The sequence below is a fragment of the Trichomonas vaginalis genome, chromosome IV (assembly GCF_026262505.1).
Source record: "Trichomonas vaginalis G3 chromosome IV, whole genome shotgun sequence".
Lineage (NCBI taxonomy): Eukaryota > Parabasalia > Trichomonadida > Trichomonadidae > Trichomonas > Trichomonas vaginalis.
The window spans coordinates 33,796,862-33,822,934 of NC_067206.1; the positions used below are offsets into that span (position 1 = coordinate 33,796,862).

General features: G+C 34.4%; 14 protein-coding genes and 3 pseudogenes across 17 annotated transcripts, besides 5 other annotated features; 7 read left to right on the plus strand and 10 right to left on the minus strand.

Annotated features, from left to right (window-relative positions):
- Positions 1–531: 531 nt before the first annotated feature.
- On the minus strand, positions 532–837 carry TVAGG3_0217000 (uncharacterized protein; the record flags this gene model as incomplete). Its single annotated transcript, XM_001318781.1, has 1 exon — positions 532–837. One exon carries the CDS (start codon positions 835–837, stop codon positions 532–534), a length of 306 nt encoding a protein of 101 aa, XP_001318816.1.
- A 103-nt stretch (positions 838–940) lies between these two features.
- On the minus strand, positions 941–1,267 carry TVAGG3_0217010 (uncharacterized protein; the record flags this gene model as incomplete). Its single annotated transcript, XM_051226849.1, has 1 exon — positions 941–1,267. One exon carries the CDS (start codon positions 1,265–1,267, stop codon positions 941–943), a length of 327 nt encoding a protein of 108 aa, XP_051111835.1.
- A 159-nt stretch (positions 1,268–1,426) lies between these two features.
- TVAGG3_0217020 (uncharacterized protein) lies at positions 1,427–1,675 on the minus strand (the record flags this gene model as incomplete). The annotated part of the gene is made up of 1 exon (XM_001318782.1): positions 1,427–1,675. One exon carries the CDS (start codon positions 1,673–1,675, stop codon positions 1,427–1,429), a length of 249 nt encoding a protein of 82 aa, XP_001318817.1.
- Positions 1,676–2,105: 430 nt separating this feature from the next.
- Positions 2,106–2,133: a terminal%2Cinverted (terminal inverted repeat of Mariner transposon ID:TVAGG3_0217030).
- Positions 2,106–3,407: a mobile genetic element.
- On the minus strand, positions 2,186–3,311 carry TVAGG3_0217040 (annotated as a pseudogene). Its single transcript has one exon. A coding segment is annotated over exon 1 (1,126 nt).
- Positions 3,380–3,407: a terminal%2Cinverted (terminal inverted repeat of Mariner transposon ID:TVAGG3_0217030).
- Positions 3,408–3,821: 414 nt separating this feature from the next.
- TVAGG3_0217050 lies at positions 3,822–4,731 on the plus strand (annotated as a pseudogene). Its single transcript has one exon. A coding segment is annotated over exon 1 (910 nt).
- A 73-nt stretch (positions 4,732–4,804) lies between these two features.
- Positions 4,805–5,059, minus strand: TVAGG3_0217060 (uncharacterized protein; the record flags this gene model as incomplete). The annotated part of the gene is made up of 1 exon (XM_051226850.1): positions 4,805–5,059. One exon carries the CDS (start codon positions 5,057–5,059, stop codon positions 4,805–4,807), a length of 255 nt encoding a protein of 84 aa, XP_051111836.1.
- A 695-nt stretch (positions 5,060–5,754) lies between these two features.
- Positions 5,755–6,813, plus strand: TVAGG3_0217070 (DDE endonuclease family; the record flags this gene model as incomplete). The annotated part of the gene is made up of 1 exon (XM_001290775.2): positions 5,755–6,813. One exon carries the CDS (start codon positions 5,755–5,757, stop codon positions 6,811–6,813), a length of 1,059 nt encoding a protein of 352 aa, XP_001290776.2.
- A 1,075-nt stretch (positions 6,814–7,888) lies between these two features.
- TVAGG3_0217080 (uncharacterized protein) lies at positions 7,889–8,143 on the minus strand (the record flags this gene model as incomplete). Its single annotated transcript, XM_001290193.1, has 1 exon — positions 7,889–8,143. One exon carries the CDS (start codon positions 8,141–8,143, stop codon positions 7,889–7,891), a length of 255 nt encoding a protein of 84 aa, XP_001290194.1.
- A 194-nt stretch (positions 8,144–8,337) lies between these two features.
- On the plus strand, positions 8,338–8,912 carry TVAGG3_0217090 (uncharacterized protein; the record flags this gene model as incomplete). The annotated part of the gene is made up of 1 exon (XM_051226851.1): positions 8,338–8,912. A coding segment is annotated over one exon (575 nt), but the record flags the coding sequence as incomplete, so codon positions are not given.
- A 325-nt stretch (positions 8,913–9,237) lies between these two features.
- Positions 9,238–9,897, plus strand: TVAGG3_0217100 (DDE endonuclease family; the record flags this gene model as incomplete). Its single annotated transcript, XM_001318784.2, has 1 exon — positions 9,238–9,897. The coding sequence occupies one exon, from the start codon at positions 9,238–9,240 to the stop codon at positions 9,895–9,897; it is 660 nt and encodes a 219-aa protein (XP_001318819.2).
- A 1,514-nt stretch (positions 9,898–11,411) lies between these two features.
- TVAGG3_0217110 lies at positions 11,412–12,736 on the plus strand (annotated as a pseudogene). The gene has a single exon. A coding segment is annotated over exon 1 (1,325 nt).
- A 1,759-nt stretch (positions 12,737–14,495) lies between these two features.
- TVAGG3_0217120 (DDE endonuclease family) lies at positions 14,496–15,707 on the plus strand (the record flags this gene model as incomplete). Its single annotated transcript, XM_051226852.1, has 1 exon — positions 14,496–15,707. A coding segment is annotated over one exon (1,212 nt), but the record flags the coding sequence as incomplete, so codon positions are not given.
- A 2,094-nt stretch (positions 15,708–17,801) lies between these two features.
- Positions 17,802–20,362, minus strand: TVAGG3_0217130 (protein kinase protein; the record flags this gene model as incomplete). The annotated part of the gene is made up of 1 exon (XM_001318786.1): positions 17,870–20,341. One exon carries the CDS (start codon positions 20,339–20,341, stop codon positions 17,870–17,872), a length of 2,472 nt encoding a protein of 823 aa, XP_001318821.1.
- Positions 20,363–20,640: 278 nt separating this feature from the next.
- Positions 20,641–21,824, minus strand: TVAGG3_0217140 (protein of unknown function (DUF4201); the record flags this gene model as incomplete). The annotated part of the gene is made up of 1 exon (XM_001318787.1): positions 20,691–21,818. One exon carries the CDS (start codon positions 21,816–21,818, stop codon positions 20,691–20,693), a length of 1,128 nt encoding a protein of 375 aa, XP_001318822.1.
- A 728-nt stretch (positions 21,825–22,552) lies between these two features.
- On the plus strand, positions 22,553–23,097 carry TVAGG3_0217150 (Chain P Ribosomal Protein S19; the record flags this gene model as incomplete). The annotated part of the gene is made up of 1 exon (XM_001318788.2): positions 22,564–22,998. One exon carries the CDS (start codon positions 22,564–22,566, stop codon positions 22,996–22,998), a length of 435 nt encoding a protein of 144 aa, XP_001318823.1.
- Positions 23,098–23,519: 422 nt separating this feature from the next.
- TVAGG3_0217160 (regulation of cellular senescence) lies at positions 23,520–24,296 on the minus strand (the record flags this gene model as incomplete). The annotated part of the gene is made up of 1 exon (XM_001318789.1): positions 23,520–24,296. One exon carries the CDS (start codon positions 24,294–24,296, stop codon positions 23,520–23,522), a length of 777 nt encoding a protein of 258 aa, XP_001318824.1.
- A 238-nt stretch (positions 24,297–24,534) lies between these two features.
- TVAGG3_0217170 (Ran binding protein family) lies at positions 24,535–25,248 on the minus strand (the record flags this gene model as incomplete). Its single annotated transcript, XM_001318790.1, has 1 exon — positions 24,535–25,248. One exon carries the CDS (start codon positions 25,246–25,248, stop codon positions 24,535–24,537), a length of 714 nt encoding a protein of 237 aa, XP_001318825.1.
- A 35-nt stretch (positions 25,249–25,283) lies between these two features.
- Positions 25,284–25,313: a terminal%2Cinverted (terminal inverted repeat of MuDR-3_TvMULE3 transposon ID:TVAGG3_0217180).
- Positions 25,284–26,073: part of a mobile genetic element that runs on past the window's edge.

Consider the following 26,073-nt stretch of genomic DNA (forward strand, 5'->3'; position numbering starts at 1 on the left):
TAAAGCAACAGTTGATAACAGTGTGATTATAGATATTTACTTTACCTCTTTGATTGATTCGTGTAATATTATAAATAATACTAATACACAATCAAAATCTGGAATTATTTACCATAGAGATTTTTCTCTTACTGTAAAAAGTTGTTCTTTTATTAACAACACTGTTCCTGAAGGTAAATATTTGATATATAACAATCAAGATCAATTAACAGTTGATAGTTGTTACATTGACAATTTGATTTCAACAACATTTTATAGTAATGTAAAACCTACTAATGCAAGAGAACTATTTACTAACAAATTGATTCATTTTTCAACTGATAATTGCCAAGCAGAATTTGCAATTATCAATAAAAGTATTTCTGAAGTTAATAAACTTTATCTTTTCTACATTTCTATACTAAACATTAATAACTCTTCATAGTCTGCAACTTATATTATAAATTCCGGTGCTCTTTCCCTGTTTGGCATAACGTTCAATATAAATCACGTCCGTATGTATCATAATGAGATAAAACATATAATATATAATTAATAAAGTAATATATTATTACTTCTTACGACCTGTGTGGTTTTCGTCGCCGCATTGGTTTTCTCCGTCTGAATAGAAACGTTCGCTTTCTGTTTGACAAGGATCTGTTGACTGCAAAGATGGATCGTGCCATAGTTCTCGGACATGCACTGGCGGAATTCATACATGTGAAGGCTAATGTCGATCTTAAATGAAACAAGCATATCCTTGAATGAGTCATGGAGCAAAACGTGGAAACTCTCGTCAATACCAAGTGTAAAACAACATAAGTCAAGAACTAATGAGACTTCATCAACAGATTTCATTTAAGATAACTTACATTAACAGATTTTTTTATCATTAATATCTTCTGGTGGTTTGATTGAACAGACTTCGAGGTTACTTTGTGAACTGTTTGCGCTGCGACCACTAGATAAGTTGCAATATGGGTGCAAGTGCTTTTGCTTCTTCTGAAGAGTAGCACATCAACGAGACTTCTTCTTGTATCGGTTTTTCCTTAGTAGGAGAAACATTGACAGGAGCGGGAGGTGTTGTCTCATCAAGAAGTTTAGATGATGATGTGATCTCCCGTGAAATATGATTGCGAACTTCGTGTTCTGATGAAACACAGGACAAAAGTTGTTCACAAAGCGAAATTGTGACATACATGATAGTACGAACAATGTCTTTGTCGACGTACAACTTAGTACTAGCAACACTATGTGCTTTCGATAAATCATGATATTGTGTGATCAAGTCCTTTGTAAATATTGAAGACAGTTCAAAATTTCCCAAATTAATTCTTGCAGTTGATATATAGATGTATATTAAATAAAGTTAAATAATTTCCATTACATCTGAATTTGATAAAACATATAATATATTATTAATATAATTAAATAAAGTAAAATAATATTACTTCTTAAGTCCTGTGTGGTTTTGGTCACCACATTGTATCTCTCCATCTTTACGTAGAGCAGAAAAGGTCTGGATAGAAACGTTCTCTTTCTGTTTGACAAAAATATGTTGACTGCAAAAACAGGTCATGCTGTATTTCTCGGACATGCACTGGCTGATTTCGTGCATGTGAAGGATAATGTCGCTCTTGAATGAAACAAGCATGTTCTTGAATGAGTCCATGGAGCAAATCGTGGAAACTCTCATCAATACCAATTGGAAAACCATCTACGTCAAGAACTAATGACATTGCACTAAGAAGCTTGGCACGTGATTTCTTATCATTGATGTCTTCTGGTGGTTTGATTGAGCAGACTTCAAGAGAAAGAATAGATGCAACTTCGAGGGTAGTCTGTGAACTGTTTGCGCTGCGACCACTAGATAAGTCGCGATGTGGATGTTAGGGCTTTGGCTTTTCCTGACGAGTAACAAGTGACATCACGGAGACTTCTTATTGGATCATTTCTTCCTTAGGAGGAAGAGCATTGTCTGGAACTGGTTGTGTTGTCTCATCAAGAAGTTTAGATGATGATGTGATGATCCATGAAATATGATTGCGAACAAAAGTTGTTCATCAAACGAACTTGTGAGATCATTGATAGTACGAACAATATCTTTGTCGATGTTCAACTTAGTATAGGGTGTCCAAAGGTGTGTTTAGCACAAACCTGAATACTGCGAATAGAAATAAACAAGTTACATATATATAAAGTTTATTTAAATATAATCACCATTGGATTCAATCACGCGTTCGCAGCGATCGATCCAGGCTTGAAAGACACGCTTTAAATCATCATGAGAAAATTGCTCAAATTGCTCTCTTACAAAATTTTCAAGATCATCTGGACTCGCGAATTCGCGTCCTTCAGCTCTCTTTTTTAGCGTGCCGAATAAATAAAAGTCAGAGGGTGCAATATCAGGTGAATAAATTGGGTTTGGAACAACTTTGACATTGTTTTCCACCAAGTAATTCATTACCTTATGACTTTTGTGAACTCTTGAATTATCAAAATGAATTGCAAACTTTTGTTTTTGTTGTTTGGATTTCTCAAACTCATCAGAATTGATAATTTGAGTAAGAACATTGTCAATTAGATACTGAGCATTCATCGTATTAGGTTTTTGAAGAATATCAATTGCGATGATGTCATTCACGCCCCAAAAAACCGACAACATAATCATTGGTGTGTCAATTTTTTTCTTCGGGAATGTTTGCGGATTTTCATCCTTCGGGATCCACATGATTTTGGCTTCTGTTGCATATTGAAACCAAGACTCGTCCCCTGTTACTAAAAAGCGAAACTTCTTGGATTGATACGCACCCAATATAGAGAGGAGCTCTTTCGAAGATTGGACTCTAGATTTTTTTTGAACTGAATTAAGGTTGTGCGGAACCCAACGTGTATACGCTAGTTTGTAGTTCAAATAATTATGCAGATAATAACTGACTGTTGTACGTGGTATCTTTGTCATCTCCTCTATCCTTCTGAGTGATGCTCTTGGGTCTTCATCTAGCGCTTGAAGAATTGCTTTGATTTTTCTTTGATCCGGCGATTTTTGTCAATTTTTATGATGGGCGCCTTTTTGTTCATGAAGTGATACATCCTAACATGATACGTTACAGTGGAATAGCTAGGAGCATCCATACCGAAGCATTTTACCAATGTCTCGTAGATTTTTTACAGTCTTTGCATTTTTTTGCAAGAGCGAGGATGTTTTCTTTATGATTCATTAAAAAAATGAAAAAAATCCCGCCAAAATTTCCCGCGAAACCGCCTCTTGTCTCAAAATTCATTTTATATCCCGGCATGGCGCCAAAATACAACTTACTCATCATATACATATATTCATATTTTTTATTATATATTTATAATCAGCATATATCTCCTTTAATAGTCTCATATAGAGCGCTGTGCTAAACGCACCTTTGGACACCCTATACTAACAACACTGTGAATTTTCGAAAAATCACAATAAGGTGTGATCAACTCACCAAATGGCTGTGAATAGCCGCTTCGGTGTTTCATTATAGTCAAAATATTACGTGCAAGATCAGAACAAAACTATTTATCAATTTTAATTTTTTTTTCGAGATAAGGATAGAGTTATTAACTTTTACCCAATTAATGATTCATTGTTCCTTCATAATCGTTGTAATTTCATCAATTGCACTTCAGAAGAAGATGGAGGTTGCATTTACTACAGCATTGGAAGTGATAGCTCAATTGTTCAAAGAAAGTTTTGTTGTACAAACTATCAATGTCAGCATTACAGGCATTTTTCGTTTTCAAAAGTTGGTCTAAATATTTCTCTGATGTAGGTAGTGTAGATTTTGGAGAAGAGGCAATAGATGATGAGAGTGATGAAATTGTCGTTTCTTCAACAAATTTCTCTTCTTGCAAAACTTTACAACAAGCTGTTATTTTTTATCATCGTAATATCGGCGTGTTGCGCCAATAAATTAAATGCTAATTTAGATTCATCTCTCAGAGATGACGATCCATGGAATGTTTACTTCAATAGTCAATTTATAGGTGAAGAAACAAAATCATGCATAAACTGTAACTTATCACCAGGAAAAGGTCAATATTACTTAGACGAATGTACTTTTTATAATGATAATGACAGGGTTATCAACTTCAGCTCGATTGATGACTCATTATTCCTACATAATAGGTGTTTTTTTAGTCATTGCACTTCAGCAGAAGATGGAAGTTGCGTTTACTACAATGTTGACAGAAATAGTTCAATTGTTCAACGAAAGTTCTGTTGTACGAAATGCGAAAGCTCTAAAAATGGACATTTTTCATAATAAAGTTGATCCAAATAACATAAACTTTTTTATTGAAAGTTCGCTTTTTGATGTAGGAAAAGAAGATATTGGTGAAAAAGCAATACATGCAGAAAAAGATAATATCATAGTTTCATCAACAAATTTTTCATCATGCAAAGCACCAGACGTAGCCACTTGTTCCTTGGTTTCTCAATCAAATAATTACATAACAACATTCAACTATTCAACTGTCATTAATAATAAAGCAACAGATGGTGACAGTGTGATTATAGAAATTTGGTATAACTCTTTGATTGATTCATGTAATATTATAAATAATACTAATAGACAATCAACAATTGGAATTATTTACCATCAAGCTAATTCTCTTACTGTAAAAAGTTGTTCTTTTATTAACAACACTACTCCTGAAGGTTCATGTTTGATATATAACAATGATGATCAATTAACAGTTGATAGTTGTTCATGATTATAAAAACATCATTTTAATATTGAGTTATCGGCGTGTTGCGCCAATGAATTAAATGGCAGATTAATTAAAATCATCTTTCAGAAATGACGATCCCTGGAATATTTATTTCAATAGTTAATTTATAGGTGAAGAAAGTTTCGTTGTACAAGCTATCAATGTCAGCATTACAGGCATTTTTCGTTTTCAAAAGTTGGTCTAAATATTTCTCTGATGTAGGTAGTGTAGATTTTGGAGAAGAGGAAATAGATGATGAGAGTGATGAAATTGTTGTTTCTTCAACAAATTTCTCTTCTTGCAAAACTTTACAACAAGCTGTTAAAGTCATTTCAAGAGCCTTGTACCGATAAACTAGCCTTGTACTGCCATTTTATGGTGATGTAAAGTATTCAAAAAATTTGCAATGTAAACCATTACATGGCAGAAACTTTAAAATAAACAAAAACATGACACTTAGTACAGGGGCTTTTTGGCTGGTGAAGTCAGATAAAACGTGGCTCAAGTGCTCGTTTAAAATTAAAAATGGAATTTCTCACAGTCGAATTTCTTGGTAGACAACAAAAGTTTATCATCAATTGTCGCGCCGAAGGTATGACATATAGTCAAACTAAGCTTGCATGGGAGGAAGAATACCCAGATCTCGGAACTTTAACATCCAATCTCATTGCTACTGCACTTAAAAGAGCTGCATTAGGTCTATACTGGGAAAAAGGGAATCATGGCGGTGCAGATCCATACCTATGCGAGCGTGATCAGCTCACTTTAAAAGAAATTATCGAAGATTCTGCTTACAAAGGTGAAGCTCTAGAAGCAGCTGACATTATTGACGAGGCGTTCAAGTTGAAAGAGCTCAGAAGAGATTATGGTTACAGATTCCTTCTTGAGATTAATTGTCCTACTCTTGCAGAAGAAGTTATCAATACTCTTGGTGGTGATGATGTATCGAGACCTTATGTTAACCATATTTTACAGCAATTGCATTGCAAGCTTAAGGCATGCCAAGAGATTGAAGAATCAAGATACATGGCGTGTGAACCAAGAATTATCGAAGAATTCTACGATAAACATCGTGAAACAATCGAAAGTACTCCAGAGGAGTTGATTTTTAGTATCGATGAAACATTCATAAACAAATTTAAGAAGAAGAAAGTTGCATTACCTGAGGAGATAGAGCATATGATCGCCAAAGGAATTCCAAACTTTCCGCACATTACAGCTTTATGCGGATGCTCAATGACAGGCAAATCTGTCCCACCTCTCTTTGTTCTCCCATGTATTGCAGAACTACCTAGAGAACTGAAAGTATTCCAGCGCGAAAGACATTGTTGGTTTACTTCTACGCCAAAAGGCTGGGTGAACAGAAGTGTATTCTTATTGTATTGCATTTTCTTCATCGAGTGGCTTAACTTTGAACGCCAGAGAATGCCAGAAGATATACGTGACAAGCCTGCTCTCATTGTGTGTGATGGACACTCCAGCCGCGAGAATCCTCTGGCATTGTTCCTTTTGGCAAGTGCCAACATCAAATTAATTGTTCTTCCCGCACATACAACACACATTTTACAAGTATTTGATGTTGGCATTGCCAAAAGATTAAAGTCCAAATTCACGGATTATCTGAGAGATTACATTAAGGCACCGAAGCAAGAGTTCAACAGCAATGCTGCAATGATGCGCTACGCCATTATCTACTCATTTATTAGCGCATGGCAAGAATCAGTATCATTAAGAACGGTTCAAAATGCTGCTGCCGCCTGCGGTCTTTGCCCTTGTTCTGTAGAAGCTCTCAAACATAATAAGTATGTTCGTGAATTGACTCCTGCAGAAAAAGAATTGCAAGAGAAAAGAAATTACCGTAATCGAAATCGTTTTAACATCAATGGTGAAGAATTGACGACGATGGACATGATTTGCGCAATTTCTGACAATATTAAGAAGAATCCTGCAAATCACAGATTTTGCAGGAAGCCAGAACAAGACACCAAGGAACGTTTCTACTTTTGGATTACAAACTATCTTGATCCCAGCACTGAGTTGTTGACAAAACTCCCTAATATGCCAGGTTATAGTCCAAATGATTAGGAAAATTTTCCAATTTTCCAACAAAAATTTTCCAATTCTCCACCAAAAATTTTTTAATAAAATATTATTTTACGGCATTGCCCGTCACTTTTTTCGGTACAAGGCTAATATCACGGTATAACCCCCTGAAAAGACTTTAAGTGTCCACCAGAGAAATTATTTTTTATCATCGTAATATCGGCGTGTTGCGCCAATAAATTAAATGCTAATTTAGATTCATCTCTCAGAGATGACGATCCATGGAATGTTTACTTCAATAGTCAATTTATAGGTGAAGAAACAAAATCATGCATAAACTGTAACTTATCACCAGGAAAAGGTCAATATTACTTAGACGAATGTACTTTTTATAATGATAATGACAGGGTTATCAACTTCAGCTCGATTGATGACTCATTATTCCTACATAATAGGTGTTTTTTTAGTCATTGCACTTCAGCAGAAGATGGAAGTTGCGTTTACTACAATGTTGACAGAAATAGTTCAATTGTTCAACGAAAGTTCTGTTGTACGAAATGCGAAAGCTCTAAAAATGGACATTTTTCATATACAAAAGTTGATCCAAATAACATAAACTTTTTTATTGAAAGTTCGCTTTTTGATGTAGGAAAAGAAGATATTGGTGAAAAAGCAATACATGCAGAAAAAGATAATATCATAGTTTCATCAACAAATTTTTCATCATGCAAAGCACCAGACGTAGCCACTTGTTCCTTGGTTTCTCAATCAAATAATTACATAACAACATTCAACTATTCAACTGTCATTAATAATAAAGCAACAGATGGTGACAGTGTGATTATAGAAATTTGGTATAACTCTTTGATTGATTCATGTAATATTATAAATAATACTAATAGACAATCAACAATTGGAATTATTTACCATCAAGCTAATTCTCTTACTGTAAAAAGTTGTTCTTTTATTAACAACACTACTCCTGAAGGTTCATGTTTGATATATAACAATGATGATCAATTAACAGTTGATAGTTGTTCATGATTATAAAAACATCATTTTAATATTGAGTTATCGGCGTGTTGCGCCAATGAATTAAATGGCAGATTAATTAAAATCATCTTTCAGAAATGACGATCCCTGGAATATTTATTTCAATAGTTAATTTATAGGTGAAGAAAGTTTCGTTGTACAAGCTATCAATGTCAGCATTACAGGCATTTTTCGTTTTCAAAAGTTGGTCTAAATATTTCTCTGATGTAGGTAGTGTAGATTTTGGAGAAGAGGAAATAGATGATGAGAGTGATGAAATTGTTGTTTCTTCAACAAATTTCTCTTCTTGCAAAACTTTACAACAAGCTGTTAAAGTCATTTCAAGAGCCTTGTACCGATAAACTAGCCTTGTACTGCCATTTTATGGTGATGTAAAGTATTCAAAAAATTTGCAATGTAAACCATTACATGGCAGAAACTTTAAAATAAACAAAAACATGACACTTAGTACAGGGGCTTTTTGGCTGGTGAAGTCAGATAAAACGTGGCTCAAGTGCTCGTTTAAAATTAAAAATGGAATTTCTCACAGTCGAATTTCTTGGTAGACAACAAAAGTTTATCATCAATTGTCGCGCCGAAGGTATGACATATAGTCAAACTAAGCTTGCATGGGAGGAAGAATACCCAGATCTCGGAACTTTAACATCCAATCTCATTGCTACTGCACTTAAAAGAGCTGCATTAGGTCTATACTGGGAAAAAGGGAATCATGGCGGTGCAGATCCATACCTATGCGAGCGTGATCAGCTCACTTTAAAAGAAATTATCGAAGATTCTGCTTACAAAGGTGAAGCTCTAGAAGCAGCTGACATTATTGACGAGGCGTTCAAGTTGAAAGAGCTCAGAAGAGATTATGGTTACAGATTCCTTCTTGAGATTAATTGTCCTACTCTTGCAGAAGAAGTTATCAATACTCTTGGTGGTGATGATGTATCGAGACCTTATGTTAACCATATTTTACAGCAATTGCATTGCAAGCTTAAGGCATGCCAAGAGATTGAAGAATCAAGATACATGGCGTGTGAACCAAGAATTATCGAAGAATTCTACGATAAACATCGTGAAACAATCGAAAGTACTCCAGAGGAGTTGATTTTTAGTATCGATGAAACATTCATAAACAAATTTAAGAAGAAGAAAGTTGCATTACCTGAGGAGATAGAGCATATGATCGCCAAAGGAATTCCAAACTTTCCGCACATTACAGCTTTATGCGGATGCTCAATGACAGGCAAATCTGTCCCACCTCTCTTTGTTCTCCCATGTATTGCAGAACTACCTAGAGAACTGAAAGTATTCCAGCGCGAAAGACATTGTTGGTTTACTTCTACGCCAAAAGGCTGGGTGAACAGAAGTGTATTCTTATTGTATTGCATTTTCTTCATCGAGTGGCTTAACTTTGAACGCCAGAGAATGCCAGAAGATATACGTGACAAGCCTGCTCTCATTGTGTGTGATGGACACTCCAGCCGCGAGAATCCTCTGGCATTGTTCCTTTTGGCAAGTGCCAACATCAAATTAATTGTTCTTCCCGCACATACAACACACATTTTACAAGTATTTGATGTTGGCATTGCCAAAAGATTAAAGTCCAAATTCACGGATTATCTGAGAGATTACATTAAGGCACCGAAGCAAGAGTTCAACAGCAATGCTGCAATGATGCGCTACGCCATTATCTACTCATTTATTAGCGCATGGCAAGAATCAGTATCATTAAGAACGGTTCAAAATGCTGCTGCCGCCTGCGGTCTTTGCCCTTGTTCTGTAGAAGCTCTCAAACATAATAAGTATGTTCGTGAATTGACTCCTGCAGAAAAAGAATTGCAAGAGAAAAGAAATTACCGTAATCGAAATCGTTTTAACATCAATGGTGAAGAATTGACGACGATGGACATGATTTGCGCAATTTCTGACAATATTAAGAAGAATCCTGCAAATCACAGATTTTGCAGGAAGCCAGAACAAGACACCAAGGAACGTTTCTACTTTTGGATTACAAACTATCTTGATCCCAGCACTGAGTTGTTGACAAAACTCCCTAATATGCCAGGTTATAGTCCAAATGATTAGGAAAATTTTCCAATTTTCCAACAAAAATTTTCCAATTCTCCACCAAAAATTTTTTAATAAAATATTATTTTACGGCATTGCCCGTCACTTTTTTCGGTACAAGGCTAATATCACGGTATAACCCCCCTGAAAAGACTTTAAGTGTCCACCAGAGAAATTATTTTTTATCATCGTAATATCGGCGTGTTGCGCCAATAAATTAAATGCTAATTTAGATTCATCTCTCAGAGATGACGATCCATGGAATGTTTACTTCAATAGTCAATTTATAGGTGAAGAAACAAAATGCATAAACTGTAACTTATCACCAGGAAAAGGTCAATATTACTTAGACGAATGTATAATGATAATGACAGGGTTATCAACTTCAGCTCGATTGATGACTCATTATTCCTACATAATAGGTGTTTTTTAGTCATTGCACTTCAGCAGAAGATGGAAGTTGCGTTTACTACAATGTTGACAGAAATAGTTCAATTGTTCAACGAAAGTTCTGTTGTACGAAATGCGAAAGCTCTAAAAATGGACATTTTTCATATACAAAAGTTGATCCAAATAACATAAACTTTTTTATTGAAAGTTCGCTTTTTGATGTAGGAAAAGAAGATATTGGTGAAAAAGCAATACATGCAGAAAAAGATAATATCATAGTTTCATCAACAAATTTTTCATCATGCAAAGCACCAGACGTAGCCACTTGTTCCTTGGTTTCTCAATCAAATAATTACATAACAACATTCAACTATTCAACTGTCATTAATAATAAAGCAACAGATGGTGACAGTGTGATTATAGAAATTTGGTATAACTCTTTGATTGATTCATGTAATATTATAATAATACTAATAGACAATCAACAATTGGAATTATTTACCATCAAGCTAATTCTCTTACTGTAAAAAGTTGTTCTTTTATTAACAACACTACTCCTGAAGGTTCATGTTTGATATATAACAATGATGATCAATTAACAGTTGATAGTTGTTCATGATTATAAAAAACATCATTTTAATATTGAGTTATCGGCGTGTTGCGCCAATGAATTAAATGGCAGATTAATTAAAATCATCTTTCAGAAATGACGATCCCTGGAATATTTATTTCAATAGTTAATTTATAGGTGAAGAAAGTTTCGTTGTACAAGCTATCAATGTCAGCATTACAGGCATTTTTCGTTTTCAAAAGTTGGTCTAAATATTTCTCTGATGTAGGTAGTGTAGATTTTGGAGAAGAGGAAATAGATGATGAGAGTGATGAAATTGTTGTTTCTTCAACAAATTTCTCTTCTTGCAAAACTTTACAACAAGCTGTTAAAGTCATTTCAAGAGCCTTGTACCGATAAACTAGCCTTGTACTGCCATTTTATGGTGATGTAAAGTATTCAAAAAATTTGCAATGTAAACCATTACATGGCAGAAACTTTAAAATAAACAAAAACATGACACTTAGTACAGGGGCTTTTTGGCTGGTGAAGTCAGATAAAACGTGGCTCAAGTGCTCGTTTAAAATTAAAAATGGAATTTCTCACAGTCGAATTTCTTGGTAGACAACAAAAGTTTATCATCAATTGTCGCGCCGAAGGTATGACATATAGTCAAACTAAGCTTGCATGGGAGGAAGAATACCCAGATCTCGGAACTTTAACATCCAATCTCATTGCTACTGCACTTAAAAGAGCTGCATTAGGTCTATACTGGGAAAAAGGGAATCATGGCGGTGCAGATCCATACCTATGCGAGCGTGATCAGCTCACTTTAAAAGAAATTATCGAAGATTCTGCTTACAAAGGTGAAGCTCTAGAAGCAGCTGACATTATTGACGAGGCGTTCAAGTTGAAAGAGCTCAGAAGAGATTATGGTTACAGATTCCTTCTTGAGATTAATTGTCCTACTCTTGCAGAAGAAGTTATCAATACTCTTGGTGGTGATGATGTATCGAGACCTTATGTTAACCATATTTTACAGCAATTGCATTGCAAGCTTAAGGCATGCCAAGAGATTGAAGAATCAAGATACATGGCGTGTGAACCAAGAATTATCGAAGAATTCTACGATAAACATCGTGAAACAATCGAAAGTACTCCAGAGGAGTTGATTTTTAGTATCGATGAAACATTCATAAACAAATTTAAGAAGAAGAAAGTTGCATTACCTGAGGAGATAGAGCATATGATCGCCAAAGGAATTCCAAACTTTCCGCACATTACAGCTTTATGCGGATGCTCAATGACAGGCAAATCTGTCCCACCTCTCTTTGTTCTCCCATGTATTGCAGAACTACCTAGAGAACTGAAAGTATTCCAGCGCGAAAGACATTGTTGGTTTACTTCTACGCCAAAAGGCTGGGTGAACAGAAGTGTATTCTTATTGTATTGCATTTTCTTCATCGAGTGGCTTAACTTTGAACGCCAGAGAATGCCAGAAGATATACGTGACAAGCCTGCTCTCATTGTGTGTGATGGACACTCCAGCGCGAGAATCCTCTGGCATTGTTCCTTTTGGCAAGTGCCAACATCAAATTAATTGTTCTTCCCGCACATACAACACACATTTTACAAGTATTTGATGTTGGCATTGCCAAAAGATTAAAGTCCAAATTCACGGATTATCTGAGAGATTACATTAAGGCACCGAAGCAAGAGTTCAACAGCAATGCTGCAATGATGCGCTACGCCATTATCTACTCATTTATTAGCGCATGGCAAGAATCAGTATCATTAAGAACGGTTCAAAATGCTGCTGCCGCCTGCGGTCTTTGCCCTTGTTCTGTAGAAGCTCTCAAACATAATAAGTATGTTCGTGAATTGACTCCTGCAGAAAAAGAATTGCAAGAGAAAAGAAATTACCGTAATCGAAATCGTTTTAACATCAATGGTGAAGAATTGACGACGATGGACATGATTTGCGCAATTTCTGACAATATTAAGAAGAATCCTGCAAATCACAGATTTTGCAGGAAGCCAGAACAAGACACCAAGGAACGTTTCTACTTTTGGATTACAAACTATCTTGATCCCAGCACTGAGTTGTTGACAAAACTCCCTAATATGCCAGGTTATAGTCCAAATGATTAGGAAAATTTTCCAATTTTCCAACAAAAATTTTCCAATTCTCCACCAAAAATTTTTTAATAAAATATTATTTTACGGCATTGCCCGTCACTTTTTTCGGTACAAGGCTAATATCACGGTATAACCCCCCTGAAAAGACTTTAAGTGTCCACCAGAGAAATTATTTTTTATCATCGTAATATCGGCGTGTTGCGCCAATAAATTAAATGCTAATTTAGATTCATCTCTCAGAGATGACGATCCATGGAATGTTTACTTCAATAGTCAATTTATAGGTGAAGAAACAAAATCATGCATAAACTGTAACTTATCACCAGGAAAAGGTCAATATTACTTAGACGAATGTACTTTTTATAATGATAATGACAGGGTTATCAACTTCAGCTCGATTGATGACTCATTATTCCTACATAATAGGTGTTTTTTTAGTCATTGCACTTCAGCAGAAGATGGAAGTTGCGTTTACTACAATGTTGACAGAAATAGTTCAATTGTTCAACGAAAGTTCTGTTGTACGAAATGCGAAAGCTCTAAAAATGGACATTTTTCATATACAAAAGTTGATCCAAATAACATAAACTTTTTTATTGAAAGTTCGCTTTTTGATGTAGGAAAAGAAGATATTGGTGAAAAAGCAATACATGCAGAAAAAGATAATATCATAGTTTCATCAACAAATTTTTCATCATGCAAAGCACCAGACGTAGCCACTTGTTCCTTGGTTTCTCAATCAAATAATTACATAACAACATTCAACTATTCAACTGTCATTAATAATAAAGCAACAGATGGTGACAGTGTGATTATAGAAATTTGGTATAAAGCTTTGATTGATTCATGTAATATTATAAATAATACTAATAACCAATCAAGATTAGGAATTATTCTTCATGCATATAATTCTCTTACTGTAAAAAGTTGTTCTTTTATTAACAACACTACTCCTGAAGGTTCATGTTTGATATATAACAATGATGATCAATTAACAGTTGATAGTTGTTCATGATTATAAAAACATCATTTTAATATTGAGTTATCGGCGTGTTGCGCCAATGAATTAAATGGCAGATTAATTAAAATCATCTTTCAGAAATGACGATCCCTGGAATATTTATTTCAATAGTTAATTTATAGGTGAAGAAAGTTTCGTTGTACAAGCTATCAATGTCAGCATTACAGGCATTTTTCGTTTTCAAAAGTTGGTCTAAATATTTCTCTGATGTAGGTAGTGTAGATTTTGGAGAAGAGGAAATAGATGATGAGAGTGATGAAATTGTTGTTTCTTCAACAAATTTCTCTTCTTGCAAAACTTTACAACAAGCTGTTAAAGTCATTTCAAGAGCCTTGTACCGATAAACTAGCCTTGTACTGCCATTTTATGGTGATGTAAAGTATTCAAAAAATTTGCAATGTAAACCATTACATGGCAGAAACTTTAAAATAAACAAAAACATGACACTTAGTACAGGGGCTTTTTGGCTGGTGAAGTCAGATAAAACGTGGCTCAAGTGCTCGTTTAAAATTAAAAATGGAATTTCTCACAGTCGAATTTCTTGGTAGACAACAAAAGTTTATCATCAATTGTCGCGCCGAAGGTATGACATATAGTCAAACTAAGCTTGCATGGGAGGAAGAATACCCAGATCTCGGAACTTTAACATCCAATCTCATTGCTACTGCACTTAAAAGAGCTGCATTAGGTCTATACTGGGAAAAAGGGAATCATGGCGGTGCAGATCCATACCTATGCGAGCGTGATCAGCTCACTTTAAAAGAAATTATCGAAGATTCTGCTTACAAAGGTGAAGCTCTAGAAGCAGCTGACATTATTGACGAGGCGTTCAAGTTGAAAGAGCTCAGAAGAGATTATGGTTACAGATTCCTTCTTGAGATTAATTGTCCTACTCTTGCAGAAGAAGTTATCAATACTCTTGGTGGTGATGATGTATCGAGACCTTATGTTAACCATATTTTACAGCAATTGCATTGCAAGCTTAAGGCATGCCAAGAGATTGAAGAATCAAGATACATGGCGTGTGAACCAAGAATTATCGAAGAATTCTACGATAAACATCGTGAAACAATCGAAAGTACTCCAGAGGAGTTGATTTTTAGTATCGATGAAACATTCATAAACAAATTTAAGAAGAAGAAAGTTGCATTACCTGAGGAGATAGAGCATATGATCGCCAAAGGAATTCCAAACTTTCCGCACATTACAGCTTTATGCGGATGCTCAATGACAGGCAAATCTGTCCCACCTCTCTTTGTTCTCCCATGTATTGCAGAACTACCTAGAGAACTGAAAGTATTCCAGCGCGAAAGACATTGTTGGTTTACTTCTACGCCAAAAGGCTGGGTGAACAGAAGTGTATTCTTATTGTATTGCATTTTCTTCATCGAGTGGCTTAACTTTGAACGCCAGAGAATGCCAGAAGATATACGTGACAAGCCTGCTCTCATTGTGTGTGATGGACACTCCAGCCGCGAGAATCCTCTGGCATTGTTCCTTTTGGCAAGTGCCAACATCAAATTAATTGTTCTTCCCGCACATACAACACACATTTTACAAGTATTTGATGTTGGCATTGCCAAAAGATTAAAGTCCAAATTCACGGATTATCTGAGAGATTACATTAAGGCACCGAAGCAAGAGTTCAACAGCAATGCTGCAATGATGCGCTACGCCATTATCTACTCATTTATTAGCGCATGGCAAGAATCAGTATCATTAAGAACGGTTCAAAATGCTGCTGCCGCCTGCGGTCTTTGCCCTTGTTCTGTAGAAGCTCTCAAACATAATAAGTATGTTCGTGAATTGACTCCTGCAGAAAAAGAATTGCAAGAGAAAAGAAATTACCGTAATCGAAATCGTTTTAACATCAATGGTGAAGAATTGACGACGATGGACATGATTTGCGCAATTTCTGACAATATTAAGAAGAATCCTGCAAATCACAGATTTTGCAGGAAGCCAGAACAAGACACCAAGGAACGTTTCTACTTTTGGATTACAAACTATCTTGATCCCAGCACTGAGTTGTTGACAAAACTCCCTAATATGCCAGGTTATAGTCCAAATGATTAGGAAAATTTTCCAATTTTCCAACAAAAATTTTCCAATTCTCCACCAAAAATTTTTTAATAAAATATTATTTTACGGCATTGCCCGTCACTTTTTTCGGTACAAGGCTAATATCACGGTATAACCCCCCTGAAAAGACTTTAAGTGTCCACCAGAGAAATTATTTTTTATCATCGTAATATCGGCGTGTTGCGCCAATAAATTAAATGCTAATTTAGATTCATCTCTCAGAGATGACGATCCATGGAATGTTTACTTCAATAGTCAATTTATAGGTGAAGAAACAAAATCATGCATAAACTGTAACTTATCACCAGGAAAAGGTCAATATTACTTAGACGAATGTACTTTTTATAATGATAATGACAGGGTTATCAACTTCAGCTCGATTGATGACTCATTATTCCTACATAATAGGTGTTTTTTTAGTCATTGCACTTCAGCAGAAGATGGAAGTTGCGTTTACTACAATGTTGACAGAAATAGTTCAATTGTTCAACGAAAGTTCTGTTGTACGAAATGCGAAAGCTCTAAAAATGGACATTTTTCATATACAAAAGTTGATCCAAATAACATAAACTTTTTTATTGAAAGTTCGCTTTTTGATGTAGGAAAAGAAGATATTGGTGAAAAAGCAATACATGCAGAAAAAGATAATATCATAGTTTCATCAACAAATTTTTCATCATGCAAAGCACCAGACGTAGCCACTTGTTCTTTATTTTCCGAATCAAATAATTGCATAACAACATTTAATTATTCAATTGTCATTAATAATAAAGCAACAGATGGTGACAGTGTGATTATAGAAATTTGGTATAAAGCTTTGATTGATTCATGTAATATTATAAATAATACTAATAACCAATCAAGATTAGGAATTATTCTTCATGCATATAATTCTCTTACTGTAAAAAGTTGTTCTTTTATTAACAACACTGCTGCTCAAGGTTCATGTTTGATATATAACGATAATAATGATCAATTAACAGTTGATAGTTGTTACATTGACAATTCGATTTCATCAACATTTTATAGTAATGTAAAACCTACTAATGCAAGAGAACTATTTACTAACAAATTGATTCATTTTTCAACTGGTAATTGCCAAGCAGAATTTGCAATTATCAATAAAAGTATTTCTAAAGTTAATAAACTTTCTCTTTTTTTACAAACTTTAGTAAACATTAAAAAATCTTCATAATCCGCAATTTATAATACAAATAGATTATTCATCATTTTTACCGGTGCCATTACCCCCCGAATGACATAATGTTCAATATAATTCACATCCGTATTTGAAAAAAATTGAATTAAAGTCAGATGGGTACATATTAACTACGCCATTAATTTATTTTAACGCGAGGGGAAATAGCTTAGTTAACTGTATTCGGGAAAATGATAATAAACTAGCAACTAAATTATGATATTGTACGGTTCTGAATGAGATATAATTAATTAAGTAAAATAATATTACTTCTTACAACCTGTGTAGTTTTCATCCGTCATTATCGGCATGTAGCGAATTAATATGCAAATAAGAATCATTACTTATAAAACTAAACAGTATCTGTATAAAATTGATATGCTTTTGAATTTAAAAATGACCTAATCTGAAGTTCAAAATTCAATGTTTGCAATTGAAAATAGGCACAACACAACCAAGTTTAATAGTGTTGTATACGGGGTTAATTCTTTGTATGTGTGGCTTTTCATTTCAGATAAAAATCTAATATTATATCTAGTGTTAAACAATTTACATACAAAAAAAATATCTATATCTTTATATATACAACAAAACAAAAATAATAACAGCTCTATTTTGTAATATTCTGAATGAGGAGATCAACATAACTCTTATAAGATGGGTTATGTTTCAAAGATCTCATAACTGATTTGTAATTCAAAGATCTGATAACTTCTGCACATTTTTCATGACTGCTTAGAACAGTTATGGCTGAAAGTGCTGGAAATGTGAGTTCTGTATTAGTTTTTAGCATGGTAAACATGATTGGTATATAAATCATGAAATCTGTAGTAAGCATGGACCTGGCAATTGTATCTATGATATATATTGATGTTTTCGTGGTCTCAATGTCATCTAAAGTTGGAACAACCGTCAAATAATGTTTGAAAAAGTCATTTTTCGTTAAATTGAGCAGCATTTGCTTCTCATCGATCATTTTCATGACGATCTTAGCTGCAATGTCAATCAATTCTATATCTCTTGTATCCGGAATTGAACTGATCCACTGAGCAAAGAGTTCGCAATGGGCCAAATCGTTCCTTAGCTTCTTCCTTGATACAAGGATCAATATTAGGCTGATAACGTCGACTGCTTTAATTCGATTTGTTATCATCCACCTGTCAGATATGGAAATAAGGATTTTTCCAGCTTCTGAGTGCTTCTTTGCAATACCAAGAAGAGCAATCAATGCCATTTTGTCCTTTCCTGCTGCAATAAGTAAGGCATCAATGAATTGAGGAGTTATTTGAACATTTGGCATCCTGGAAAGGTAATTTGATACATCAGAAATGGTCTGTTGGTTTAATAGATGATTGATTAATGTGTTTTGGTCGACCACAATACGTGGATCAAAGAGATCTATAATACAATTATAAGAAAGATGAATGATATTGATATCCTGACTAGTCACTGCTTTGGACAATATGAAAACAAGGTCGGAAAAGCGAACAGCTTTGACGGAATGGTTTCTTGTGTAAATGTAATGAATTAATTTCACAAAAGAAACCCCGCATTGCGATAAAAACGTATCACTATGCAATCTTATGAAGTCCATGACGTCCCAAATGTTTGTTTGATGATCTCCGGGTTGGAAATAATAGGTTATTATGGATAAAACCTTATCTGCGCATCTGGAAACAAAAGGAGAGATGGTTTCAAGGAATTTCGGATCAATAATTCCTGGAAAATGCATTGCTGAGATTAAATATATCAATAATATTGGAGATAATAGGTCAAATTCGCCAATTGGCAGAATAGTATGTATTCCATTCTCAAGCATGATTTGTAAAATGTCTTGATCGTTCTCAATTACTTTAATAATTTGAGATAATATTTCAAACATGGTATTTACGTCGACTTTCTTTTGGAATACTGGTTTTAGTGCTTCAAAGAATGTATCTGCGTTACTTTGTTTGAGGTTTTTGATTGCCAAATTGAAATTTGCCATAAAATCAAAATTTTCTGGCTGAGAAAGTAAATTGTAGTCAACATAAGTATTTCTATGTCTAGGTACTGTAGAAGGAGATTGCTTTGGATGCGATTCTTTTGATCTTCGATGTCTATTCGGATGATTTGGAGTTTTAAGCGGAGGTTTCTTGAATTCGCCAACAGCAGCACGATTTGCTTCATCTTTTTTGATGTATTTAATGAATTTTTGGACTTCTGTTCGTTCAGTTCCGCTAAATGCGATTTTTCCTGTTTTAAAATCTTTGTAAATCTCTTCAAACGTTGGCCGTTGATTTGGATCTTGGTTCCAACATCGATTAATAAATGCTCTCATTGGTTCTGCAGTGATATTTGGAATTTGTGGTCTTTCTCCTTTTTTACAGACAGCATACGCGATTTGCATACCGTTCATGTTCTTAAACGGACTCATCTCTGTAAGCATCTCCCACATAATCATGCCAAACGCGTAGACATCAACTTTATTTGTATAATTATTTGATTCAAAAAGCTCTGGAGCCATCCAATGTGGTGTACCAACATCCTTTGTCATCATATTTTCTGGTGAATCTATATCTGATTCGCCTTGTCGCCTTGATAAACCAAAATCACAAATTATTGGAAGTTTCTTTTCGTCTAAAAGGATATTTAATGACTTTAAGTCTCTGTGTATGATTCCGTGTTTATGTAAATACGTCATTCCGTGTGCAATTCCCATTGCAATCAGTGTTTTATCAGTGCCATCTAAATCAGGAGATCCGTCACGGTGTTTTAGCGCATTAAACAGAGATCCGTTTGGTATGTATTGTGTAATAATGGAGAAAGGATATTTGAATGTGCAGCCTAAGAACGCCAAACAAAACATATTATCGCAAATAGCTAGATTTTCGACTTCACGAATGAATAAATCGAAATCAGATCCTTTTAGCTCCTTGAGAAACAGCTTTTTAATTGCGCATTTCTTTTTGGTTGCTATATGAATTGCGTAATTTACCTCTCCAAAGCCACCTTCTCCAATTTTATCGCCAAATTTGAATTCTGAAAGATCTACTGCAAACTCTCTCAGTTCTCTTCGGACTTGAGAGGTAATGTCCGACATAAAAAAAATTGGGAAAGAAGCCTTTTTACACCAAAAAGTGACAACAATTGCTATTGTAACCATCTTTATTTTACCATTGATTGAATAACAATAGAAGTCTTTCGAAAAGTAGATTTCAATCAAATATATTCTCCTTGATTTATTTCAGATTTATCCGAAAAAATGAGAAATTTCTTACTTTTTTTATGGGAAATCGAGATGTTACTAGGATGAAACCAACTATATAGTTTGTGTTATAATGTTTTATACCAGAAAGTAACTGTTTTCAATTCAAATATTATCAATCAAACGTTTTATTAAAAAAAAGCAAAAAAAAATAAAAAGGGAAAATATATAAAAAATAATAAAATTATCTGTTCATCCTGAGCAATGTTGGATCGAGTGGTGGATGCTGAGCAATCTTGGCTTCTAACTCGTGCTGCATTGCTACAAGATCTCTCCACTTCTGTTGTAATTCAGTTACCTTATCCTTCATTAATTCGAGTTCGTTTGAACGGTTTTCGAAGTCGTAAAGCAAATCAGTCATACCGATAAGGCCGCTAGACTTCTTAAGGTTAGAGTTATCATCTCTGACCTTATCTCTGTGAATTCTAGCTGTTGCAAGCTTGGCACGAGCTTCTGTGTAGTCTGTGTCTATCTTCTTTTGCATTGTAATTAATCCTTCTTTTTGTCTCGATACAAAGTGTAATTTCTCTTTAACGTGAGTTAAAATATGCGCGTTATCAACGATTTTCTTTCTAATCTTCTCGAGATCTTGAAGTTTTTCTGCCTTTTTCTCGTTAAGGGATTGGTTTTCAATCTTGAGCTGCTCGAAATCAATAAGATGGAGACCTTCTGAAAGCTGATCTTGTTGATCAAGTTCTTCTTCTGTTTGCCTGTATTTGCTTTTTGTAAGAATGAATTGAATTCTTGCATTCTCAAGATCACGTTCTGCTTTAACGAGTTTTCCTTCCTTTGTATTGATTTCAACTGCTGTAAGTGGTTTATTTGTTCTTTGTTTGATTGCGTTCTTGCAAGCTTGTTCACGTATTTCATGGAACTCCTTTTCTCTTTCTAAGCGATGCTTATCAGCCTGTTCGGCTTTCTCTTGGATTGCTTGTAATTCAGTATTATATTGAGATTTTGTTTGTTCATGTTCAGCCATCTTTTGTTCAAATTGAGATAAGGCTTCCTGGTATCTTGTTGACGAGTCATTAATATTTGGTGTGTTATAATCGCCCTTAAAAATGGACATGAATTTTGTCTGTATTGCTAAAGATTGCGCCTTTGCTTTCTTATACTCTTCTTTCGTAGCATCGAACATTTTCTTGAACTCTGGATCATTATTAGCATCATCTGCGTACTCTCCTTGTTCCATAGCTTCAGATTCAGAAGCAAAGGAGCTGCGAAAAGAAGAATTCATTGAAGTTTGGCTCCTGGATGTCGATGAAATGCTCTCTCCATCCGAGGGCACGGAGCTATTCTCATCTGTACTCATTTCGCCCCAATTTTTGTCAAAAATCCGTTAATTAATCCTAAAATCTAGAATTCAGTAATAACGGAAATGCACACAGCTCATATGATATATAAAATAAAAATACCATTTAATTGCCAGAATCTATTAAAGGCGATCTAAAATAAAGGTGACTAAACATTAAAGTTTTTTCGCCTACCCCGAGCGAGTTTCTATGAGGCTCTTTCCGCACCTGATGGATTTGGATCCTTGACTATAGTAAAACATACAATATAACAACTAGGTGTTTTAAGCTGTCACATAATGATCTATATAATACCTATTCTTCTCTCGAATTGTAAAGAAAATCGGATCATATCGTAATTTTAGTGACCTTTTCAAAAATTATTAGACAAAGCTATTTGAATGAAAATACGCCCTTAAAATTTGTAAGCCTCGTCTACAATACCAATAAAATCACTTATTCATTGATTTCTTTGTAAATTATTTGCCAATTCATTTTATTCACCGTTGTATACATAGATAATCATATCTACAATTTAGGTTATTTAAGCGGACCAAAATATTATCAATAAAACATATTGATTTATCAAAATTTTTAAAAATTTTATAATTATGAATATTTTTTCAATTTTGATTTGATAATTATAATGTCAATGCCTGGTAGTATATGAATCACCAAGAATATTTTGAATTTTATTGTCCTAAACTGCTTTTTGGAAAAAATATAGACGATTATTTTTTGCGGTTTGGTTGGCCTTTTGAAAACATGTCCGCATCCGGAAAGTTTGCGCAGCGTAACTACACATACCGTGGCAAGACACTCGATGATCTTCGTGCCATGGAGCTCAAGGATTTTGTTGAACTTCTTCCAACAAAGCGCCGTCGCTTCATTTCCCGCTCATTCGATCTTAAGCACGTCCACCTCATCGAAAAGCTGAAGAAGGCTCGCCAGGCTGTTGAAGGCCAGGCTGGTGTTCGTCCACCAGTTGTCAAGACACACCTTCGCCATATGGTTATCCTTCCAGAGTTCGTTGATAACGTTATCGGCATCTATGATGGCCACGTTTTCTTCGAAGTTCAAATCAAGCCAGAAATGATCGGCCACGTTCTTGCTGATTTCGCCCCATCCAAGAAGGTTGTTAAGCACTCTAAGGCTGGTGTCGGCGCTACACGCTCATCATCTGCTACATCCCTTAAATAAAATAATATTTGCAGCTCTTTATGCAAAAATTTTCAATCATGCAAATATTTTTATACGATTGATAATAAAACTCAAAAGCATTTGGAATACTTCAATGTTAATAACTACTCTTTTGGATCTTATGATTCATGAATTTTTTATTTACAAAAAATATTAATATCAAGTTATATTTTGGACTGATTTATAAATAGTTATATCATCCTTTATCATTAAATTAGAATGGATATAATGATTTCGATTGATAACGAAATTATCAAATACGTTTCCTTCAATAATGTCAATCACAAATCATTGATCTAACAAATTTGTGAGTAGAGATGCCTGAGTATATGTTACAGAGGAAATCGTCTTTATATAATTTGGATGTAAAATAGCTCAGTCTGAATGGAAAATACATGCATACATTAAGAGGTTAAGAACACTTGATTAGTTGTGGGTTTCATTTATTTCAATTAAAAAAAAATTATTTTCCTAATAACAATAAAAAATGAAAACAATTCTATATTTATTTCTATATCAGATTACTGTTCTTCGTTAGTACGTGTTGTTTTGATCTCTTCTGCGGTCAAAGTAATCTTTTTAGCATCTTTTTCCCAAATTGGAGGCATAGCGATGCCAGATGCATAAAGATGGATTGATTTTACACGAGCCTTAGCTTTAGGTATTTCTTGCATAGCCAATTCAGAGCAAATAGCAATATTTTCGGCCAAATGGTCAAAGGAAAGATTAAAGCCACCAGCACGTACCCAGCATTCATTAGAAGCTGGAATGTAAAACTGTGTTCCTTGGATTGAGTTCTTGATTTCATTATAAATTTGTTCTGGGTTACTAATATCTAAACTTACTTGTGTTGGCTGACGATTACGAGAGAAGAATTTGTTACCTAATTTCTTTGGTAATTGGGAAGCAACGCCTTTTTCAGCAAAGAAATAATCGGTTGAAGTGAATAATTGGTCTTGTTCTTTTCTGGAAGAGTAATGTTTCTGAAGTGCAGACATTGAAATTGCTTTTAACTTTAATTCTGTTTTATCAAAGGCTTCTTGCCATTTAACACTTTCACCACCAACGAAAACTACACCAGATTGGAATGGGAACATTCTAACTGGATGTGGGAGTGTTAAATTGATAGGTCCTTTCGAGCTTTTTGGTGGCTTAATGAAATCAAATACGATAAAAACGTTTGGGCACTCTCTACGCTTTGTGCTCTTTGTGTACTTTTGCTGGAGTTCAATTGCTCCACTTCTTGCCATTTGAAATGTTAAAGGGGATAGCTTTTTTGATGCTTCTTCTTCCGCCATTTGAATTTTGAGAGAAAAAAAAGACAAATTTGATATTTTTGAGTAAATTTATTATAGATTGATAGTATGATTCATGTAGACTCAATTTTCAAGCGAAGTATTGAGAAATTTCTTAGAAATTAAATTTCATTGATTTTTTATCATTGCATAGAAAGCAGATAGAAATGTATATTAATTTTCTTGCTGTAACTCAAAACTTTTTTAGTTAAAAAAAGCATTTTTCTATAATATATTTTCTTTATTTCTTGAGATTGTCAATAATTTCAGTAAGTTTGTCGAATACTTCTTTGGCAATTGTAGAATCTTTGAATCTAATTGTTGCAGGTGTTGGTTTATTATCTAATATGAAGCAGCATTGAATAGTTGATTTATTAAGCTTTGGTTTGAGATACTCTCCGACTAAAGTGTTAACAACAGGTTGAAGAAGTGGCTCACGTCTGATAACAATTCTATGTGCATCTTTCGTTTTATTAAGATGGAAAGGTCCACTAGCTCTCTCTGTCCATGCTGCTTTACCACCTGCATCTGTTGGAGGTGTTAAAACCAAAAGCTTGCACTTGCGATTGAGTAAGTTTTGATCGTCTTCTTCGCCTGCAAATTCATCTGCGTTAATGCTTACAATATTTTGGGCATCATCACCACCTTCTTCGTTGTTACCTTGTGCTGCGGTATTCTTTCCAATTGCGCCTAATACGGTAGTTTCGAATTTCTCTTTTGGATCTTTGCTGGATTGAAATGTTTGACCTGTTCCGAAATTGAATTCTGGGAAGTTATTTTTATTTTCTGTTGCGCCTTTTCCAAATTTGATATTTAATTTAAAACCATTTTGTCCATTTCCGCCGAGAGCTTTGCCCCATCCATTGCCAGATGATGTAGCTGGCTTGTTTTCAGCTGGCTGCGCTGGTTTAGCTGCTGATGGGGGTAATTTAAGATTAAATTTCAAGCCGTTCATATTTTTTACTCAGTACACAAATGAGGAAAAAAAATGGCAAACCCAAATTTTAGCTAAAAGTGACAGGGGAAAAAAACGTTTAGTATTAAAAAAAAAGACCGATGAGAGCTTCGTTCGAAATATAGAGGGAACTGAGAATGCGCAACCATTCTCAGGGAATATTGGATGCTATTCCCGTTCCCTCTGTATGGAAAATTGAGGTTTTCAAAGGGAGTTAAAATAATATCAAATTTATACTAATTTACTTCAAAATACAAAAGTATTTGACAGCTAAAATTAGTTACTTTAGCAAGCCTATCAATACCCTTTTACGATTATTGTTACTTTTTCGAAATAAAAGTAAAAACAAATTTATACTAATTTACTTCAAAATACAAAAGTATTTGACAGCTAAAATTAGTTACTTTAGCAAGCCTATCAATACCCTTTTACGATTATTGTTACTTTTTCGAAATAAAAGTAAAAACAAATTTATACTAATTTACTTCAAAATACAAAAGTATTTGACAGCTAAAATTAGTTACTTTAGCAAGCCTATCAATACCCTTTTACGATTATTGCTACTTTTTCGAAATAAAATAAATTTATTATCAAAAACCTTTTTTTTCTTAGTAAAAATAAACGAAATTTTTTACCTTATGAACTTTTGATGGAAATATGCAAATTTAAAATAATAAAGAAAGCCGCGAGCGAAGCGATCGGCTTAGTTCGAAGATTTTGATTCAAATCTTTGCTGATCTGTAATTCGCGGAAGCCGCGAGCGAATCGAGCGGCTTAGGTCTAAGATTTTGATTCAAATCTTTGCTTATATTCCTTAAATTCTTT